This window comes from Lissotriton helveticus, chromosome 2_1 (genome assembly GCF_964261635.1).
Source record: "Lissotriton helveticus chromosome 2_1, aLisHel1.1, whole genome shotgun sequence".
NCBI lineage: Eukaryota > Metazoa > Chordata > Amphibia > Caudata > Salamandridae > Lissotriton > Lissotriton helveticus.
Window position 1 is genome coordinate 352,052,085 of NC_136059.1, and position 23,730 is coordinate 352,075,814.

At 45.5% G+C, this 23,730-nt stretch overlaps 1 protein-coding gene across 1 annotated transcript in view; it reads right to left on the reverse strand.

Annotated features, from left to right (window-relative positions):
• The window catches only part of RANBP3L (RAN binding protein 3 like), a 176,623-nt gene that overhangs the window by 77,180 nt on the left and 75,713 nt on the right, over window positions 1-23,730 (reverse strand). The window contains exons 10-11 of the mRNA XM_078677756.1: window positions 6,023-6,107; window positions 4,746-4,827 (exon numbers count right to left, since the gene is read on the reverse strand). Coding sequence (XP_078533882.1) covers window positions 4,746-4,827; window positions 6,023-6,107 — 167 coding nt within the window. The remainder of the gene's footprint in view (window positions 1-4,745; window positions 4,828-6,022; window positions 6,108-23,730) is intronic.

A 23,730-nucleotide genomic window follows, 5' to 3' on the forward strand; every position in this document is an offset into this window, starting at 1 on the left:
ATCTATTTCGTAGTGGGCGGGTGCGCACATGGGAGGAGGTGGCGGGCACTGCTGAAGAACATACAGCACTGACTAAATTTCATTTTTTTTAGAACCCGCCACGCTTTGCAGGCGGTCCTCGGTGAGGAACTTCAGGAACCCTTGGACATTCCCCCTCTAACTCCGCTCTTGGGCGCCCAGGGCCCGAACAAGCTGATCTCCAAATTGTACACCTCGGCCCTTGCCGCAAATGTACCCCCATAAGCAAACCTCGACAATGCTGGTAATCTGACATAGACTTCCCTATCACGGACGAAGTCTGGTTCTACTGTTGAACAATAACGCGCCACATTTCAATAAATGGCCGACATCGGCTTGCCGGTTTTAAGTTCCTGAATAGGGTGTACAATTCCCCCCTGCGCCTGCGCCGGTTTGGATTACGGGACACTGATAGCTGTGAGCGATGCGACACCCCTCAGGCAGGTTTTTACCGTCTGGCGTGGCTCTGCCCCCCGGTCGCGCAGTATTCGGCCTCGATCTTTCATAAGCTCAGCGACATCGTTGGATCACCTTTATCCGCGGACCCACTGTTAGCCTTGCTAGGCTACACTAAACCTCTTAAGAAGGTAATGCGTAAATTGGTTGCTCTAGGCCTCCTCTTAGCCAAGCGTAGACTGGCAGTGAGATGGATGAGAGGACCATTGCCCACCCTAGCAGAATGGGAGCGAGATATATTATATTGTCATACCCAATCAGAGGTTTACAATGAGATGGGGCCACCATGTAATCGCCCGAAGAGTTTTTGGGGTCTCTTTGCCCAATACTGTGCACGCCAAATGACTAAACCTGATGCTTCTGATGACTAATCGCCGTCAAGGGCTTTTTTCATTCTATGCACTCACTGGTGGCCGTTGCTGCAGATCCCTCTTTCGTGCTGTAGGGGGTCTGCCCGGAAATCTGGCACCCTGCTACAGAAAAGTGATATATTGTCTTCTCACCTCTTGTGTCGCCTCCACACTTAAGACGCCTTCACCTGCCTGCCTGCTCGTTGCCCCCCAATCCTCTCTTTATCAGTATTATTTTATTTGATCCAAGGATTGTGATATTAGTGATATGCATCTGTTTTTTAGTGTTTACTGTTTTTTTTTCCAGATATGTATTGTTTATGTCTTAGCTCTTATATTTTGTATTTGAAAATTTAATAAAAAACAAATTAGAAAAAAACCCAGATATAGACAGCTATAGCTGAACAGTGTGACTTTTTATAAATCTTAAAGATTTTTAGGTCTTGCACAAGGTGTCTGGTTGCCAAAGACCTATTGTAGACCTACCAAGAATTGAAGGGGCTTTGGGGCACACGCATCAAGCAAAATACCGGTCGCAAAGAGGCCGATTCACTTAATCGGCCCGTTTGCGACCGATATTGAGCTATTTTGGAGGCATCAAGCCCAAAGAAAATTGCAAAATAGGGAATCGCAATTTATGCGATTACCTATTATACAAATGCATTTAGGGGATCGCATTTTGCAATTCCCTAAATGCAATGCAGGAAGCATGAAAAATGTGCGACCCTGCTTTAGGATTCATAAATTACCACCAATTTTAAGTTGGTGGTAATTTGCAAATCCTTAGAAAAATGCACTTTTTTTGCATTTTTGTAAGTGCCATGTGGCGCACACACATGCTCTGATGGCATGTATGTGTGCCACATGTGCACTTACCTGTATTGGGGTGCATCAGGGTGGCCTTTTAGACCCCTATCACCCTTGCAAATTGCATGCGCAATTTGCGAGTACTTATTTGGTACTCGCAAATTGCGAATGCAATCCCATTCATTCCTATGGGCTTCCTGGCCCATAGGAATGAATGGGAAGCTATTCCTTAATTGCGAATTGCAATTTGCGATTCTCAATTAAGGAATGACTAATATTTTAGCGAAATATACATGCATAGGCAATTGTGATTCCTTAATAGCGATTCCTTAGTAATCGCTATTAACCTAGCTTGATGCATGTGCCCCTCAGAGCCCATCCATTGCTTGCTATTAGTTGGCTTTATTGCCACTCATTTCCTTGCTGTAGGAAGCTGGCTCTTTTATATAGTGGACCAAAATTAGGTACACTGTGTAGAGAGTCTAGGCAACCCTTATTGGTTCACAGAGGCAAATGTGATAACACTAAATTCTCTCTTTTGTGGCAGTGTGTGCGAGCAGTTTAGGCATATCAGAGAGTAGTGCTAAGCATATGTTGTACTCACAAAGGCAATAAATGAAAAACACACTCAAGAATAAATCAAAATCCAATTTAGAAAAATAACTATTTTTATAGGAATTTTAATATCAAGAATTTCATTAGCAAGTAAGCACTTTTTAAATATGAATTTTCACAGGTAAGTAAACAGTACACTTGAAAGTGTCTTTAATCAGCAATGCTTATATATGGTACAAAAGGCATAAGTTGGATACAGTTATTTACAGGCGGGTTCTTGAGGTCCCCTTCGGGGCTTAGGGGCCAAGGTCCAAAGTACCATTAGCAGTTACTCATTACCTGCCATGTGGTTCTCCAGGTGCAGAGGTGCTGGTCGGGTTGGTAGCATTGCACGCTACGCCGGTGGAAAGAAGGTGGGGCACCCTAGAAACAGGATGAAGAGGGGGGACTTGGGGACAAGTCTGGGAGCTCCCAATGCAGGGTTCAGGTCACGAGGGATCAATAAGGGAAACCCACTGCCTGAAGATAATTGAAGGAGAAGCTATACATCAAGGATAAGGCGTTTTTAATCAGATGAGCTCCACCGGGCCCAGAGTCACACGGAATTGTGTGAACTCCCCAGCCCGAGAGATAATGTGGATCGTCAACACTTGCCTTTCGGGGCTCGCCACCCACTATTTTGACTTTGTTTTGTATCTTTCTTGGCTCTGATGCTTTGATTATCCGATCCCTGCACCTAGTTGATGCCCTGTAGGTCCCTCCGCCTACCAAATTTCATCCTTTGGGTGGCCCCTCTGATCCTAAACTCCACCTGGACCATTAGGTCGTCTAGTCAGTTCAGGCTGAACTGATTCCTGCTCAGGAATCCCAGGTGCCCGCAGTTTGTTCTGCCTCTTGTCCCTCTGTGCCCTGAAGAAGGTGTGACCCACATGCTGAGTTGTCTACCGAAACGTGAGTCGGCGCTGTTGTCCCCTGATCTGTATGTGTCCTCTAATACCATCATGTTGTGGACTCCTTTGAGGTTCACATGAAGTCTTGGAAAAAAATCACTATCTTCACCAAATGGAAATGTATGTTGAAATGGTGACTTTATGACAAAATGGACAAATTATAAAGCACTTTGAGGTTCACTCTATGTACAACAGCCTCAAAGACCTTGCTGGGGAGATTATTAATTATTGGTTTTGATGCAGTGGGCCCTTTGTGAATATTGTGATTGCTTGAATGATTGAGTATGATTCTGTTGAGAGCATGAGTTGGTTATGAGTATGTGTGTTGAGCCTGGGTTTTCATTATACATGTAACCATGTGTCTGACTATAGATTATATCTTGTGGAGTATTTATTGAAGGTGTATTAATTGTTTATTTTTTAATAAATTGAGAATCGTTACAATACATTTGATATATTTGTTAACATAACCATGCTCACACTGTAATTTAGCTCTTGGGGGGGGGAAGTGATTTTGCTTTTCTTTTCTCTTATCCTTGATGTATAGATTCTCCTCCAATTATCTTCAGGCAGTGGGTTTCCCTTATTGATTACTTGTGATCTCCCCTGTTCCCCTGTCTAGGCATCCGTTCAGGGGCGCCCTTCTGTGTGATTTTTCGGGTCACAGGGTTCCTGGGGACGAGGGGGCACAGCCGGTTCATTGGTACCCGGGCTGGAGTACTCGGGTGCAGAGTGGAAAGGTTAGCTGGGCTCTGTGCGTCCTAAGGTCATGCGGTTGTCGGCTTTCCCAGTTGAGGGTGCAAACTCAGGACAGCTGGGCCTCTTTGGTCTCTGCCATGGCATTGTCACTCGATGGCTGCTCTGTCTCGGTGAAATGGGAGTCCAAACTGGACTCTCATGGGGTCTGTGTGCTGCAAGGGGTTTGGTACCTCTGTTATTAGTCCTCTGCGGCTACTTGGGTCCCGGTGTCCTTTCACTTGGTTTAGGAACATAGGGCCCTCTTCCTGGGAGGCTCCTGAATCAGGCTGGCCAGGGAGCGGTAACTCAGTAACTGGCTTTCATTTTCGGTGCCTGCAGACTGCATTGTGCGATACATTATCGCACATGCGTGCACCAGTGGAATTATGTGACCGCCAGCAGCTATTGTGTCATCCCAGCTCTTTACTTGTATTTATGATGCTGCAGAGCATCAGCAAAAAGCATTTCATGTTTCCCTAAGCTGTACAATATCGACAAAAGGGGGTGATCCCAAAGGCGACACCACTGATTTTGCCAATGCTTGTTCACAACAGTTGGTATTTCAACATGGATTTTTATATTTATTGGCCAAGGCTTCAGCATGCCTGCCTTTATTAGCCAATATTTTAGCAAAAGCCACTTTTATATAGCATATGTCACAAACCTTTGAAATCATCAAAAAAGAACTGGTCTTCCTCCCTTAGGGTATAGAGGCATGTGTGGGGCTCTCCTCTCCAGCGACTTCATTCTTTACCCCCTAGGAGTTTTACATTACCTCACAATATGTATGATTCCTTTACAGCTGTATATAGGCAAATACGGCAGGCACCCCATAAGCTGCTACCCCAACAGACAGTAAAACAGGTCTTACTTTGAGGGACGCTCGCCGGGAGTGCAGATTCTCGCTTATACTGGGCAGCCTCTATCTGACAGTCAGACGATTTTTGAGGACTCTGGAAATTTCAGAAACATAATACAAGAAAAATAAATGGCTAGATGAGATAACGATATTATATAGATATTGCAGAGTACTTTCCATCTTACACAGTTGAAGCATGGGCAACCATCTTTGAAGCAGAGGCACGGGAAAGTATGCCATTGCCTCTTACTGTGTGAAGGCTACATTAATCCCTGACCCAAATTCAAAACTACAGTAAACTAGCCTTCACTTAGCACTGAAATATTGTGTCTGAGCTCTGAAAAACTGCAGGCTGCCTAATGTTTAAGTTGAGCTAAATACCGCCCTGAATAAACAACGGGCATTTCAGTACCAAATGTGCTTTGAATGAGCCATGTAGTGTGCAGTGACACTACAAAGTAACTCCATGCCCTCTCAGATATGCAGCGTATAGAAGGCAACCACGTGAGCATATAGGAAATATTTCACTAAATAAGCACGTGTATATGAATGAACATTGGCACAGTAAAATTGGTAGGCCTACTGTCCGTTGTGGTGTACTTCACGAGGCATGCGTGATGCCATAAGCAAACGTGTTCACTTAAGTTTATACTTATTTTTCACATTTGCACTCTTGGAAATGTAAGTTATTCCATACAATTCGACAATGTTAGCAATATGATGTACTAGGCAACTGACCTCATGCCCAATAAGACAGCATTTTAGAAAGGACTTCAATATTAAAATCACATGAGCAAAGTTAGGTATATTGGATTTCCAAAGTTTCATAAATACCCAATACCCAACATATTCTTAAAGTTTACGCCGAGGACAACTTATTTTGCCAAGGAGAATGGTGAACCTAGATTGTTTTGAATACACTCCGTGGCAAAAATTCATCTGATTCTTGAGTCAAAGCACGATTCACTTTCCATTTTGCTAACAAGGTAATAAAAAGCAGTATGTACTAGAGGCAGACCACAATGGATATATCCCATCGTGTAAACAACCAATGAAACAGTTCATTAAGTACCTCTGTATTGCCAATGGGTTGAATTATGCTATTTGGCAAGATCTAAATATTCCGTTTTTCAGCATACATTATGGAGTGCACTGTTCTGGTGGTAACCTAAGCACCAACATTTAATTTAACCTGTAGCATAAGCGAATGTTTACTAATATCACCATTTTACTTTAATCTAAGAAGCAAGCAAATTTTAAATGAGGAAGGAAAACAAATCATCTCTCACCAAAACTCGCTCTTCCATGTTTTTGCCAAATACAAATTCAGTATTGGTGCTGTATGACATGCCTAGGCCATCCCCTGGCTGACTTCTAGAAAAAAAAGAAAAAAAAGAAGAGAACAGATTGTGATACAGCCTATGAAATTAAAATATTACACAAAGTCCAAAAATCCAGTTCCAAATATTTCCAGTTGTACATGAACTGAAAAAAATGTACGCACCTACAAAACTGCAAATGTACACAGATCATTTAAATGGGTACAAATATTATGGGGTGCATAAGTGCGCAAATGTAACTTGATGCATGCTTGTCCAGCTCACAGTTGCTCAGCATTCTTTTTTAGGTCGAGCCTGTAACAGCGCGGATGCGCTGTTCTGGTGACGACTTCATGTAGGGGCTTTCAAAACTAACCTACGAATCGCACAGTTTTGGCCCACACTATTGGCCTTTGCGTGCGTCTTTTTAACAATGACAGCACGCAATTGGCCAAAGGTGGGCGCATTGCTCCGCCCATGGCCTATTGGTGTCGTTACCCGCATGGCCGCCATGTGGTTTCAATTATCGTGCCCAGACACGGGCGCGATAATTGAAACCAGATGTCTTGCTGTGGCCCGCGCACCACTCGTTAGTTGCTGAAATTGCAAATGCTCCTTACAAACGCTCGAAAGTGGCACCATGTTTAGTCTGCAATCGAACAGGCAAGTGATCTTTTTCCCTGATCGATACTTCTCAGCTGGTAACTCTGCCTTTTGGCGGGAGGCGAGCATAAATGTGCAAAACAATACCTTTTAAAGGCAGTTGTATCAACTACTTGAGTCTGGCTATTGTATACTACAGAAGCCTACCCGACAGTGCCTTAATGGAGATCTTATTTACAAAAATCTGTGCAGTTCAGACCATATTCACATGTTGATATTCTCGACACGTACTATGCAAATAAAAAGCGTCTATCCCTTGGGATGAATCACATCCGCCTGTATTAATAATTCAAATTATTGGTGTAAACAGACAGTATCGGAGCTGTGCAAAATACAAAACTACCTTTCTAAATGTTACTGCCGCCAAAACAAATATCAAATATCAGAAAAATAAAACACTTTTTTCGTCGGATGTAGACTGCTGCTTCCTGCTTTGCTCTTAATATGCACCGGCCGTTACTCTCTGCGGGTTCGCCGTCAGGTTTGTTCTCTCCAGATAAGAGGCTTTTTCTGTTCGCGTTTTCCTGTCAAGGTATCGTCTCTTGACTCGAAGCTCAGTTGCTTCATCTTCCCTAAACCGAAGTAAATGCAAGACTTTTAAATCTGACCAGTCTTGCAACGTGTGTTTTTTGGTCTATGGCTGAGAAAAATTAATTATCCTACTCCGACCCTGCACAAGCGGCATTATCTGCAGACGGATGGGCCAGAAGTCTAAACCTGAGGAATTGCTATTGACGGTGAGCAGACACATTGCCCATTTCAAACTAATATTTTATGTTTTAATGTCATTTTATCCATTTGATAAAGCGTGACCCTGGTCCAAAGGCATGGAAAGAATTCTAAATAAATGCATGGCTTGCATCACTAATAAACGTTAAAACGCGTGAAAAACAATGAAAACCATGAAGAGAAACAGGTAACAGAAAATAGAGCTAAACTATTCACCCTTCCACAATCACCAAAGTACTAAAAACATAATGGAATGCAGCAGTCCAAAAGAAAGATTAAAAAGTGCAAGCACTGGCAAATCAGATATGTCTGGGCTTTGCCAATCCTGGTTTCTGAACGCAGGAAAGAACAAAGTGAAGACGCACATAGGGCTGCCAATTTTGTGTCTTCTAAACAGACAAGTGTCGTGACACATGCGTCCTGAGTCTTGTTTGTGCCTCCGAGCATGGGTATGCCATGGGTAAGGCTTCCAGTTTCCGATTTTACTGATTTTTCCAGAAAATTGCAGACACAAAACAATCTATTTCCTGTCTGTATTTATTTTTAAAAGCAAAAAACCAAGCATTTGCAATGCAATAGGTCTCGCGAGTTTGAGCTATTGACATTGCAAATGACAATGCCTTTTATTTTTTTTCGTTTTCAAAACATAAATAAAAGGCAGTCATTTACAATGCCAATAGCTTAAACTTGGGTAAATGCGAGACCTATTGCCCCCGTTCCCCTCTTTTGTTTGCTTTGTATATTAATCCCTTTATTGAACAATTAATACAGAGCGTACTTATTCCACCGTTTCGAGTTTTTGATTATTGTTTTTCTGTGTTTGCATACGCGGACGATATAGCGATAGCTACAGAGAATCCCACACTTGCTATTATAGAAATAGAGCGGCTGGCTAAGGAGTTTGGTAGGATAACGGGCTATAAGCTTAATGAATCAAAGACGCAAATTTTATGCTCGGACACCTTAGTATGGCAGGATGATAGGGTGGTAAAAGAAGTTACGTATTTAGGGATACAAATTAGAGCAACTATGACTGAGCTCGTGGAGGTTAATTGGAATGCGTTGATTTCTAAAATTAAAATTTCACTGGATAGGTGGGAACGATTGTATTTTTCGATTATTGGTCGGTGTAATATTGTAAAAATGAATGTATTACCGAAAGCTCTCTATATATTTCGGTCAATTCCATTGGAAATACCTAAAAAGAGTATACAGTATTTACAATCAATTTGTGGTAAATTTATATGGAGCCCAGGGAGACCTAGATGGGCAATGAAATTTATGACTTTGCCTCTTGAGAGAGGGGGCATGGCGGCGCCCGATTTTTTCATGTATTATGCTACATGCTTTCTGCTAAAAATGAGGGTAATGATTACTAGGGAGATTGCCCCTAATATTGCCACTGCACCTACAATTTGTGAAATTTTACTAGGCTCAATCGCTAAGCAGTATCTAGTCACTGAAGTGGACGGAGCGACTTTAAACGTACTCGCTTTAAAGTATTGATTGGCGCACTCAAAGTATGGAAATGGATTTCAAAATTAACTGAAATGGGGAAGATTATGTACTACACTCCTTTTAAAGCTTATAGGGTGCTACCAGGTATATTTTCAGATGGTATTGCTTTAGATTGGCAGAGGAAGGGGGTTAGGTATTTGGGTGACTTGTATATGGATAATGGGAATTGTAAATCATTTGATGAATTAATGACCCAGTTTTCTTTTCCTAGAACTTATTTTTTAAAATTTCTACAAATTCGAGATTTTTTAGTTCGTATTAATCCTGTCATGCAAACAAATACGGTGGTCGAAGGGGTAAGAAGGCAGGTTAGGATTGGAATTTTATATCAAACACTGCTACTGGGTAGGTCAGATGATCTTTGTAAAGTTAGGTTGAAGTGGGTTACTGCTTTAGGGGAGGCTGATATTGAAGTTGCAGATATGCTTATCATGGCGAGAGAATCCTTAATGTCTGCAAATTTAAAAGTACAATTTTTTAAGACTTTATTTGATTTATACTACACTCCGGTACGAATGGCAAAATGGGGGGGTGGGTATGATGGTAAATGTTTCCGTTGTAAGGAGGATGATGCTGATAGATTACATATTTTTTTGGGGTGTGTTAAATTGCAGAACTTTATTGCAGCCATCGAAAAGTTTATGACAATGATCATCAATACACCTTTAGTTATTACTCCCGCCATGATGTTGTTGGGTAAAATACCCATAAATAGCTCGTCGGATGTATTATATCAACACCGATATTTTGTCTTTTTCTCTATGACGGTAGCACGCCTGTGTATAGCAACTGAATGGTTACAGGAAAAGCCACCTGTTTTTCAACAATGGCGAGCAAAAATGTACAACTTATACAAGCTGGAATGGGGGCTCTTCTCTGTAAAGGGGCCCAGGAAGAGACAACTGGGCCTGAAAATTTGGGGAGCTTTTCGTGATTATTATGAGGTTTAATATTTCTGAAAAAGAATGAATGAGTAGATATTGAACGATAGGAAGCATCTTACTTCTTGGTTTAGTCCCATTTTTCTTTTGTCCCTCCTCTGCGTGTATATTGTAACTGTAACTGAATAGTATGATGTATGCTGCTTATTTTTTTTTTTTTATTTTGTATGCCCCTATTGACCTTTTTTTTCCTTTGAATGATTATCTATGCTTTCTGAATTGTAATGTATTTTTGTTTGTTGACGCTGTGAAAACATAAATAAAATTTAAAAAAAATGCGAGACCTATTGCATTGCAAATGCTTGTTCTTTAAGGGATGCGCCACAGACAGCACACCAGCACCTCGCCTACGAGCTTAAACCTCAAAACACACCAGCAGCTCGTCCAAGTGCTTAAACCTCGCAGCATCCAATCACAACCATTACTTTACACTTAGCCATAGTATGAAACTGCTTTCATGATGGCCACGCCGCAACTTCACTACATTTATTTCGATATCTTTCAGTTGTGTACTTCTACATTATAAATTGTGAATTCAACCATACAAACCCAGTGAGGCTAGAAAGCCACTTTACCACTGCATAATGAATAGAGGTATCTGTCACTTCTCCAGGAAGTGACGGAGCCCGCTGCATACTATCTCTGATATTTTTTAGAAAAATGGTATCTACGCTATGAACAAATGAGGTGCTGCAAGTCCTCCTCCACTGAGCAAATCTCTCAATGAATGCATAGATTTTATGATTACATTTAGGAAGTAAAAAGAATTGTGTTTGCACATTTCTGCACATAGCTGTGTAAGTCTGTAATTTGCTCATTTGTTTGGTTATGAATTGATTTTTATACAGCATGAACATAGCTAGGAAGCAATGGAGTGATGTACATTACTTGACGGTATAGTAAATGATCGACATTCTACACGATCGTGTACATCAATCGGGTAATTAAAATAAATAAATCCACACATTACATTTCACATTTTCAGGCACAGGGAGATTAAGTGATTTGCCCACAATCACATGATGTGGAGTTGTACACTGAGGTTGGGGTTAGAACCCTGATCCCCAGGTTGCAAGATCAGAAGCTCTACCCACTAGGCCTTATCTGCTCCTATATAATTTTCTTTGCTCTAACTCCGATCATTCAATATGCACATGGTAGATAATCACAACATAATGGTGTCACATTTGTGTGAGTATCTTTCACTTCTATTTATTTAAAACAAATTGAAATAACTCCAATGAAAAAGTCACTTACCTTCCAAAACTCTCTTTTTGGTGGATACTATTCCCCTTAGAATATCCCCTAGACACCAGACTGGATCTGAATCAGAAACATATGGCTCCGCACTGATCCCAATTCACTCCAGAAGTGAAAGAGTGGAGGAGCATATAAAAGCTAACCCTGGGTGAAGCACTACGCTACGCTCGCGGAGTTTGCGAAGTTTTCGCAACTTCGCACTACGCGAGCTGCACGTAGCACAGTGCGAACATGCGTAGTGCAGCGTAGCGTAGTGCAGTGGTCATTTTTTGCTTGTTCGCGGTCCTGAATGTCATGTTCGCGACCGCGAGCAAGCAAAATGACATCCCGGCAAGATTCTCAACGCGAGGAGGTCAGGTTTCTCATTGTGAGTGGTTGCGCATGCTCGCGACCGCTCTCAATGAGAAACTACCTGTTCGCGTTGAGAAAGCTGCAGCTCGAGTAATAATCTACTCGAGCAGCAGAAAACTACAGCTTGCACTGTGCAAGATGCCGTTTTCAATGCTTGCACAGTGCCGGATGCTTGTCCGCACTGTGCAATCATTGAAAACGCATCTTGCACAGTGCGAACATGCTACTACGCAGCTCGCGTAGTGCTACGTGAAGTTCGCGTAGTGCGAAGTGCACTTCGCGTAGCTTCGCGTAGCGCTACTTCGCGAACTACGCCCACCCTTAATAAAAGCTACACCTCCGCGCGGACGTCAGTTTCTTCAGATGTGGCTCATGAACTATTGTTGTAGCACTGCTGATCACTAACTTGGGACATTTTTAGATGTTAAAAAAGGCCATTCAACAAAACTGGGAAATGGGAGGGCAGTGAGGAGTTAGGTGAGAGCATCCACCAGAAAGAGCGTTACCAACGGTAAGTAATTTGTTTGTCTGAGGCATACTTCTAACTGCAGATTACCCACCTTAGAATAGATACCAAAGCAGTAACTGCCCAAGGTGGAGGGTTTGTGGAGTAGGGTCACACCAAAAAGTCTTGCAGAACACACTGTATTCTAATCAGCGATGAAAAGATCCAGAGAGGCTTGCTCCTTAATTGGCTGAAGACGCCCTGCACCACATGTGATGTAGAAACTACTCATGATCTGGTAGATGACATCTATTTAGTTCATCGTTCTGGCATTTAGGGACCATGCCAGGTGGTTGGTGACCCAAAAGATGCACTGGCACTCTAGTCACCTTCCAGAGGCGCAAAGCCACCTGGCACAGGACCCCACTCAACCCTGCTTCTTTCAGTACCACAAAACGGTTGTGTGTGTCCGTAAGAACCTATACCACCCTACCCTTGCTGAACAAGAAGAATGCCTTCAAGGCTAGACAAATGGTCCTTAGGTCACGGAGGCTCATGTAGAATAGGCCCCACACTGGAAGCCAGAGCCATCTGATCGCCCCCAGATGTCCCCCCCCAAAACCGGCAGTGATGTGTCTATCACCGCTGGCAGCTCTGGGTGGGAAAGGGAGAGTGGCCTGCTACAGGACATATTGTGATCGGTCAGCCATCACTGCAGATCTTCAGCCCTGTCCTCCGAAACATGGATGTCGGAAAGCCGGCCTTGACGTTAGACCCATTCAGATTTCAGGTTCCAATGCAAGGTCCCATGTGCCACTTAGCACGGTTGACAAGGCAGATACCACAAGACTAAGAAGTCAAGAAGCCTTCAAAGCATCCTGACCTGCACCGAGGATCGAGCCTAAAACTTCTGAATCATAGCCCAAATGTCCTGGACTTGTTACTACGGAGGAAAAACACTGAACATCACCATGTCAAAAATTCCTCCAACAAACTAAACCTCTGTGCGAGTATTAGGTGAGAATTTAGCTCGCTTAAGGTGAAACCCACGCTGTTAAGAGTTAAGCAGTCGTCCGGAGGTGGTCCATGACGGAGTGTGGCAAGCCAACCTTCAGCAGCCAGTCGAGGTACAGGAATACAGGAACTCTCGACCTTAGAAGATGGGCAGCGATGGCTGCAGGTAATGTATGTGGAACTGCAAGATGGGTGTATGAAAATATACATCTTGCAAGTCAGAAGTGTGAGAAGTTGGCCCAATATATAGTGCTCACTATTCTAGTGATCACTTTGTATCATACCAAACAACCCTTATTGATGATTGGTTGTAAGTCAACCTTTCAGACCAGCTATCCTAGTAGCATGGACACGAGCAGTCTTCAGGCTAAACTCTAGAGGGTGTGTTAAGCCAGCTGTTTTACCATCACATATACCCCTTGAACACCAAGTGAAAGGACACCACACAAGTTGTTATAAAAATATAGGATATTTATTAATAACAGTTCTACCCTGAACTCTTTATGAGTCAGGGAGCTAAGCACAATAAAAAACTCTTACGAAAATACTTCAAGTTGCACAATTTACACAAATGCCCGAGGGGCACGAAAAACCATATACACAAAAAGTGGAATGCGAAATACTAGCAGGTAAGTAACAAGATTCAGAGGCTTCAGGATCGCTAGGACTACACTACTGAACCCTAAGGTTAGGAGCAGGAGGCCTAGGGAGATCGGGTGCAGAGTGTGCACTCTCACGCGGGATGAAGTCTATGGATGCTAGCGTTTCTAAAGTTACTGTTTCCGGACGAATCCGACTAGATAGACTGAAAACGACAAAGGATCTGGACACTTGGATAGTGGACCTGTGCTGGAGTACCGAAATACTCAAGTTACCTAGCCCAGGGGCCGCGGCTGCATAGGGTTTAAGTGACGTCGGGAATCCTCGTTGAAGTCTATGGAGCCTGAAAGAAGAAGTTGCTGGCAGGCGACCAGTGAAGATGTTCGGTGTGATCCAAGGCTGGATCAGTGAAGGAGACGACCTGAAAGCAGAGGGGACTCAGTTCTTAATCACTAGCCAGTGATTATGTGGGCACCAGGATGGCACCGGATGAAGTCACCTCGACCAGGTGAGTGGGCGACGCTGGACTCTGCAGTCACACGGGCTAGGAGGCGTTGTCGGCGACCAGGCTGGAGGTGCGAGCTGTCCCACAAGGCTGTCGGCGATGCTGGACTCAGGATTTGAGCAACAAACCTTGGCAAAGGCAAGCCCACGCGGTGGAGTCAAGATGGCGTCTGGAGTGGACCAGGAGGGTCCAGGGCACTTCTTGTTGGAATAGAAGCAAGGGCCAGTCTAGGGGACCTAGACCAGCGGTGAAAACGTCGTGGTACGTCGTCAAGAGGGTCACTAGCCAACGGGCAAGTGACCGGACAACGTGGCAAGCAGCAAAGAAGCAGAAGGGCCCCACGCAGATCTCGTGGATGCTGGGGGGCTGGACTTCGGTGCTGGAGCTGCTTAGGGTTAGGGCTTCTCAAACCCCAGTGCACTTACTCAAGGGTCGTGCTGGAGAAGCGTCGTGCAGGTCTTGAAGATGGCCGGTCCCACGGGTCTCGTCACACCCACGAATCTCAGCTGGGCTGGATGATGTAGGTAGAGGCCAGATATGGCAGGGAATCCGGGTCTCGTCGAGCTGGGCAGTCTTGATCCGGAGGATGGACTTACAGCAAACCGCAAGAGCTTCGATGGTGCCTGCTGGTGCAGGGTGGCTACTCCTTAGCCATAAGGGAGAGTCTTCAGAAGAGTCAAGAGTTCCTTTCGTGGAAAGTAGTTTCAAGATTCAAGATTATCTAATTTGGGAAGGGGGCCTGCTCCTACCTTTATCCTAAGAAAAGGGGCTGGCACGCGACTAAGTCCTGCCCTATGGGTGGGACTAGGAGGGGGGTGGTTACACCCCTCTCCTTTGTCCGGTCTCTCCCCAGCTCAGGGGCTGGTGTGCCCCAGGAACTGGTTTGAGCCGGCATATGCACAGTGAGCACCGGGGTGCCACTTGCAGTCACCTTTCTTTCAGCCCTGCCTACCTGGGATACACAAAATCCTGTCTGGGATGGTGCTAGCACCGCCCCTGACAGGAAACCCTTTGTCCAGGCCTCCGTTGCTGGAAGGACTCCCAGCAGCAGGAGGGCAGACTTGTGTCTCAGTGGCAGCATCCATTTTGTGGAGCTGAGGCGGTGTCTGACTTTAACCGGGGTTCACAGTTACATACATGTCGTGTCCCTCTAGAAGAGTGGAATGCTAACCCCGTCGCCAGAATTGGCGAGGGGTTAGTATTCCAATTCGTATGACCCCTTACTCGACATGTTTTGATAATGCTATACCAAAGTTCGCATTTAACCGCAAGGATTATAATGCACTTAAGAGTATATGGTATAGCGTTATCATGGAACAGCTATTTGGACTTGGTTCCGCAAGCTGCAAACGGGCTCAGCTCCTGCCAGAGCACCATCTCACATAATTCCAAGCACTCTGCCTTCAGGATTGATAAGGCCTGCCATAGGAGTGACTGATAGGAATATATGTGTCCATTTTAGGGTTAGATATAGGAATACTATATCTAAAGCAAAGGGTGTTTACACCACCTTGCCCCAGCTGTCGTGCAGCCAGTTGTGTCTGTTTGGGTGGCCAGCCAGGGGTGGCATAATACATGCTTCAGCCCCTGGTAGGCCCTGGGTACACCTATGCCCTGGATACCTAAGGTATGCTGTACAGGGACTGATAAGGTGGCCCAGTACCAATTGGTAAAATGCACCTAAGGTACATGGTTGTAATTTAGAGAGAGAACAGCTAGGCTGTGGGTCTGATTAGCAGGCCCACAGCCAGGGAAAGTCGTAAACCAGTGAAGCAAAAAGCAAAAATCTGGGGTGGCCATGGGATTGCAGACCCCACTCTCCTACAAGAAGTACCCTCTCCCTGGGAGAGCAGATGCTCTACTTAATTTCTTCCTGGTATGAGCAAAGTTTTGGGTTAGGAGCAAATTATAAGACCAATCTGTCTGTCGGAAGTGATTGATTGCTGATTACTACCCGCACTCGTTGGGCATGTACTGCTGGGATCAAACTTTTGTAATCAAAATAAGGTCCTTATATGTAATCAGTCCAGTAGCCAGTAGTGTAGATTATATAGGTAGGTTTATTCATTTACAGGTAAGATGGTAAGGAATAGTTTCTTTCCTGTAACTCCATTTCTCTTGTAGGGGTATTTCCGTGATAGTCATAATTGGGTGAATAGTCCCGCCCATGTACGTGGACTCCGGAGCACTTCATTAGATATTTCTTCTTAAGTTGTCATCTTCTGCCTTTCTTCAGGAAGGCCTGTATAGACACTTAAGGGATATAAAGACAATAATGCATCCTAACTAACTAGGCTACACTGGCCATTACTTTAAAAAGTTAGCCAGTTAACTTTTAAATTGAGTAATTTTGCTGAGTTTCAACACATAGAAAACTCCCCTTCACAAAACTCCTTTATTTCATGATAGAGATGATAGGGTTGGACAGAGAAGCCCCCATAGGCTGCCATTATGTGTCTGAAAATAGATACTGTGCCTTTAAGAGTCTCCAGAGACCCCCGGTATCCCATGATGCATAGCCAGAGGCAGTTACTTTCAGTTCTTTTTGAAGGCGAAGAGTAGCAATGCCTGCTGAGTCATGGGTACGTCTGTTTCTGCCACCGGGGAGGAGGGCGGGTTGCTTACCGGAAATATCCCTACAAGAGAACTGAAGTTACAGGTAAGAAACTATTCCTTCTCTTGTAGGGGATTTCCGTGTATAGTCATAATCATGTTTATAGACTAGCAAGCCCATCCCAAAACAACACCCCAGTGGTGGAAGAAACAGAGAATAACCTCACTATTGTGCAAACAGATTTCGAAGTGAAGCCTGCCCAACCTGAGCATCTTCCCTAGCATTAGTGCCTAGGCATTAGTGCTTAGTAAATGTATGGACTGACTTCCAAGTGGCAGCTCTACAGATTTCCAAAATAAGTACGTTACCTCTGGTAGAGTGAGCCTAGGCTTACTAACAAGAGTCTTGTTGGCTTTCTGGTAACACAACTTAATACAGAAAACAAACCACCTAGAAATCGATTGTTTGGAGGTAGCTAGACCAGCCCGGACCGAGCCATAGTTTACAAATAACTGGTCTGATCTAAGAATATCCTTAGTCTTGTCTAAATTGAACTTCAAGACCCTCCTGACATCAAGGGAATGAAGCAACCTCTCAGCAGGAGAAGAGGGATTCTGAAAAAATGTAGGCAGTGTAATAGTTTGGCTCAAATGCAACTCTGAAACTACTTTAGGAAAGAACTTAGGCTGAGTCCTCATAACTACCTTAGAGGAATGAAAAACAGTTCATGGCTCTTTACAACAGAGTGCCTGAAGTTCGCTAACCCTGCGGGCAGAAGTAATGGCCACAAGGAAAGCTGTCTTCTAAGACAAATGCTGAAGAGAAGTCTTATGGATGGGTTCAAACGGTTCCCTCACGAGAAAGAACCACATTGAGCTCGCAAGGAGGCGAAGGCCGTCTAATGGGAGGAAACACTTTTTTCAAACCTTCAAGAAAATCTCTTATGACTGGGATTTAAAAAAGAAGTTTGTGAAGGATATTTTCTATGAGCAGTTAAAGCTGCCAGGTGAACTTTAATCGAATGAAACAGAAGGCCAGATTGAGCCAAGTGTAGCAAGTAAGGAAGGATGACATCTTCCTTGCAGGAAGTAGGATCCACATTCTTAGATGCACACCAGATGCAAAATCTCTTCCAGTTATATACACAGGAAGTGCATGTAGATGGTCGTTTGGCCTCCTTCAATATCTCCATGCAGTTCCGAGGGAGATTCAAATGTCTGTACTGTACCAACTCAGGAGCCATGCTGCCAGATTCAAGGACAAGAGGTTGGGATGCACCATCTGTCCGCCGAACTTCGTTAGAAGGTCCGGCCGGCATTGAAGGCGGATATGTGGCAGGAGAGACCGGTGGGGTAGGTCTGTGAACCATCACTGACGGGGCCACTCCGGAGCAATGAGGATCATCTTGGCCCCTGATTGTGAGAGCTTGATCAACACTGTAAGGGATCAGGGGAATTGGAGGAAAAGCGTAGAGAAAGCCACCTGACCAGTTGATCCACGGTGCATTCCCCAGAGTCCCTGGTTGGAAAAACCTGGAGGCGAAGTCACAGCATATGCTGTTTTCCGCTGTAGAGAACAGATTGACCTCTGGAGTACCCCATCTTCCGAAGATGTCTTGCACCACTTCGTCGTTAAAGACCCATTAGTGATTTTTTTGAATGAGTCTGCTGAAAGAGTCTGCCTTAACATTTTGAACACATGGGAGGTGAGTTGCTGTGATGGTCAGGCTCCTAGCCAACAGCCATTTCCAAATGGTCTGCGCTTCCCGAGAACGTTCGAGATCTCAAGCCCCCCCTGCTTGTTGAGGTAGAACATTGTTGTTGTATTGTCCGTCTGGACAAGCAGGGACCTGGTGTGAAACGACAGCTGAAAGGCTTTCAGCGCCAAATGAACTGCTTGAAGTTCCAGGAAGTTGATGTGGTACGTGGCCTCTTTCCCTGTATCTGAGGTGTTCAGAATGTGCACCCCAGTGATGGAGAGACGCAAGAGTCACTGTGGTTTGTGTCGGTATCTCCTTGTGAAACGGGATCCCCCGGAGGAGACTGCGGGGAGAACACCACCATCGGATGGACTGGACAGCCTGCTGCGACCGCTGAATCCGGTCTTCCCAATCTCCCAATTTCTGGTCCACTGATCCTCCAGATATTCTTACAGGGGCCTCATATGAAGGCGAGCATTTGGAGTGAGGAAGATACAGGAGGCCATGCAGCCCAGGAGAGAATATACCTTCCTCACCGTCGGGGAAGGCATGGTCATAAGAGCCTGAGCCTTCCGAAGAATCGGTAAGCGTCTCTCCTCCGAAGGACACACGTTTGCTGTGCGTGCATCGATGGTGGCTCCCAGGTACTGTAGACATTGGACAGGAGTAGAGACAGACTTTGTGAGGTTGATGTGGAGGCCCAAACGAAGAAGGAGATTGGAAGTCTGATTGAAATGTAGTTGCGCTTCCGGAGACGTAGCTGCCTTGATCAGCCAGTCATCTAGATATGGATAGACGAACACCTTGTTATTCCTTAGATGTGCAGCAACTACGGCCATGCATTTGGAAAATGTCCGGGGTGCTGACTTCAGGCCGAAGGGAAGCACGGAGTATTGATAGTGGTTGTTGCCTACGGTGAATTGCAGGAACTTTTGATGTTTCCTCACTATGGGCACGTGAAAATATGCGTCTTGCATATCTGTTGCGCATAGCCAGTCTCCCTGATGAAGGTGAGGGTAGATTTGATGCAAGGACAACATCCAAAACTTTTCTCTGCTAACCCATTTGTTGGCCAGTCGCAAGTTGTGGATGGGTCTGAACTCGTTCTCGTCTTTCTTGCGAACTGGAAAGAACCGTGAATACAGACCTGTTCCTCTGTGCATGAGGAACCGATTCTATCGCCCTTTTCTGTAAGAGGATGTTGGCTGCCCTCTGTAACTCGTGTAGGTAGCATGTAGCTTTAGCGAGTTGGAGGAATCGATGGAGGAGGGCTTGTGAAACGTAGCGAGTATCCAGTGCGAACAATATTCAGCACCCGATTGTCCAGAGTTATTTTCTGCCATTCTGCCAGATAATTTGGAATGCTTTCCCCCACCAGAATGGGTAATGGAAGAGGGGGAAGTAACCCTTCAGGAGCCTTGTTCCCTTGTGCAGGCTGCTAGTTGGACCGTCCTCGTGACTGGCGTTTCTGAAACGGCTGAAAAGACCGCTGAAACTGCTGTTGATTGGACTGACAGCCTTGAGATCATTGGAACCTCTGGGAGGAATAACGTCGTTGGAAGGGGCGGAAGGCTTTTCACTGTTCTTTAGGTTTCTCTAGACCTACAGCCTTCAAAGTCTCTATTTCTGTCTTCATGCGGGCCATCTTGTCATCCGCATGGGAGCCAAAGAGTCGTGCCAGAGAATGGTAGAGTAGAGATGCGCTGTTGCGCCTCCGGTTTCAGTGAGATGAGACGAAACCAGGAATGTCTCTGGAGAGCAACTCCATGGCAATACCCGTGGGCTGACAGGAGTGAAGTATCTGCTGCAGGACTGATGATTTGATTCGAAACCATCAGGCCCTTGTTCAATATCATCTGAAAATCTTCCCTCTTGTCCCTGGGCAGGAGGTCCACAAATTGTTGAAGCGACGCCCACAGGGATCAGTCATACCGGCCCAGCAAGGCAGTAGAGCTGGCCGCCTTCATGGATGTAGCTGCGATGTTGCAAACTTTTCTCCCCACCGAATCCAGCTTACGCCTTTCCTTATCAGGTGGTACTGTTTAAGTCGGAGCCGTAGCACCCTGTTTCCTTGCCGCCGCCACCACTATGAAGGAGTACGGGGTGGGTCCAGTCGGAGGAAAGCAGGATCAGACCAGGCAGGTGGTATTTCTGCTGTAGCCTAGAAGGCACAGATTTTATAGAAGATGGTGTCAAGAACAGTTCCATAGCCGGTTCCACTAAACCAGGCACCAACGGAAGCAAAGTACAAGATCTTTGTCTGCTGGAGAGTTTCAAATATAACTGAAGTCGACGGCACAGGAGTAGACAAGGGAATGTTAAGCTTTAACTCCCCTCTGACCAGGACCTACTGAAAGGTGGTGATATCATCCACAGGAGACACTCTTTGAGGAGGAGAGTCCATTAGAGTAGGTGAGTACCTCCCCGTACTCGTGGAAGAAGTGTCTTTGGTATGTTGGGAGCGGGATCTCTCATAGCAATGAGATCGCGTGTAAGACTGGCGGTGTCTACGGGAGTGATCTCTCGGCCGAGACCTTGGCCTTCGAAGCTCTGCAGGACGCGTGGGCTGAGGAGCTGGGGGCCCAGGCTGAGGCAGAGGAGGAGGATGAACCGGAGGAGGAGGCGGAGGAGCATGAGCATGAGCAGGAGGCGGTGGTGGCGTCGTCATTGGCAGGGCCACGGTTGACGAGGAGCAGGAGGCGACATTGAGTACTCCGAATCTGCAGAAGAGACCAGCCTCCTACGTTTTCGAGCTGACTGCGAATAAGGTGCCCTGGACTCCACGTCAGACCTCCCTCTCAACGTTGACCTACTGCTCGAATGGCCACATTGTCCCGACCGCGAACTCACTGTTGACATCGATAGGCTCACTACGGAGAGTCCCGGAACGGAACCTCGACGTCGAACGTCGGTGGCGACTCCTTGACATCGACCTTCTCTTGGACTTCGACCATCTCCTTGATGTCTACCTAAGGTGCCCTGGACTCCACGTCAGACCTCCCTCTCAACGTTGACCTACTGCTCGAATGGCCACATTGTCCCGACCGCGAACTCACTGTTGACATCGATAGGCTCACTACGGAGAGTCCCGGAACGGAACCTCGACGTCGAACGTCGGTGGCGACTCCTTGACATCGACCTTCTCTTGGACTTCGACCATCTCCTTGATGTCTACCTTCTCGTAGACGTTGATGGCGATGATGCATCGACGGCGACCTCCGGTGCCTTTATGACTTCGATCGACGACAATGATGTCATGACGGCGATCTGCGTTGATGAGTCGGCGTTGAACGTGGGGAAATCTGCAATGGCGATCTCGTCCGAGACCTCGCCATTCTTCTCCTCGACCCAGAGCCCTGAGCCGACATAGAGCATATAGTTGTCATACCTGCTCTTAATGTCGCCGTCGTAGTCTTCGGCGTCGACCAGGACCGGCGTCGTTTTTTGACTGGGGAGCCTCCCAGAGGTTGAAGCATGGGTTTTGGTAGAGGACTTACCCTCTCCTTGCCCAGAGGCTGTATATGCTGCCTTCGGTCTTCGCTGCTCCAACCCTTGGGAGTCGAATCTTCTCCATGTCACGCAGGGTGCGCCTAGAAAAGGTCTTGCAAATAGAGCAGGTGAGAGACAGGCAGACACAGAATACAGACTCTGTGTGCATCAGACTTGGCCTTCTTCGTATCACAGTCAGGACACCTGTCAAACAGAAAAGGCATTTTGACAAGAAAACTGTAGAAATTCAGTCAAAAAAGGACAGCAGAAGGTAGATACAGGTCAAACAAATTGAGTGAAGTTGCAAAAATTCAATTACCGAAGCAAATTTTGAAGGAAATACCAAAAAAGGTAGAGCTCAATGCTCCAGGGTCCTGCTAGCAGGAGCCGGAAAAAAGAACTAAAAGTAACTGCTTCTGGCTATGCATCATGGGATACCGGGAGTCTCTGGAGACTCTAAAAGGCACGGTATCCATTTGCAGACACATAATGGCAGCCTATGGGGGCTTCTCTGTCCAACCCTTTCAACTCTATCATGAAACTCTGTAAAATTACTGAATTTAAAAGTTAACTGGCTATCTTTTTTTCACTTCAAGATGAAGTAATGGCCAGTGTAGCCTAGTTAGTTAGGCTGCATTATTGTCTTTTTATCTCTTAAGTGTATATACAGGCCTTCCTGAAGAAAAGCAGAAGATGACAACTTAAGATATGTCTAATGAAGTGCTCCGGGATCCACGCACATGGGCGGGACTATTCACATGAGTAGGACTATTCACGGAAATCCCCTACAAGAGAAGTAATGTGCCCCACTGGGAGAAGTATCCTGCTTCTCAGCCCCACCCATTCCAACTGAACACTCATACAAACCAGGCACGAATTAACATTCTATGACATCACATTCTCACAGGCTAAGCAACTAGGAGACAACAGGATATAACACAAATTACAGCAGTTTGTTGCCCATTGTAATAGGAGAAGAGGAGTAATGAGAATGGTGCCCCCATTAAATCGGTGCCCCCACTAAACTGCATGTTGCCTACCAGAGCTGGGCTCACAGCCCCAAAACTGCATTATTGTCAGAGAATGCAGTCTCTGCCGATGACCCAACCTCCAGAAGAGCCCCATAATTTCCAGAACTGGGGGAGAAATTGTTTGGCAGGGGTTAACAGTCCTAAATTAATGTGCTCTAGTTTTGTTATTCTTAAAGCATTTAAAAGCAGAGTCCAGCTTCTCTCCGAATAGCGAGACCCATCAAAGGGCATGTTCATGAGCGAAGCTTGTACAACACCAGAGAAACTGGTGTACCTCACCCAGGCATGACTATGAAGAACAACATTGGTATCAACAGCCCTGCCAATGACATACATGGCACAGATAATATAACTGGCCAGGCCTTGCCTGTCATTTATCGTCTGAGCCAGAGGTCCAAAATTCTCTGGGACCCCCGACAAGATCTCACTGATCCCGAAGGTCATGTGTATATCAGCCAAACAGATAGACTGCATTTATGAATCGCAGTAACAAACTGGCTGTGGAAAACATACCTTTGCCAAAATTGTTAATCCCTTTGGATTCTCTGTTTGGAGGATTTGTCCGGAATGAGTTAGAGTTCACCTTAGTGGGCAAGCCTGTACAATAAGGTTTTCTAGAGTGGGGTACTTGATGAGCAAATCCCGATCACCAGGCGCCAGTCTAGGACATCTAGCCACCTGCTGCTAACAGGAGGGTAAGAACATGGCTTTGAGCACGGATCTATCAGAGTTTCTGTGAGGACACCATTAAATGAGAGCAAGGGCTCCAATATTGCCTGCCCAGGCTGTATATTTTCCATCAAATCACTAGTTTCGTCTCAGTGGAGGGAAGCTGTAATTCCAGTACCTCGGATGAACCACACTACAAACTAACACTGC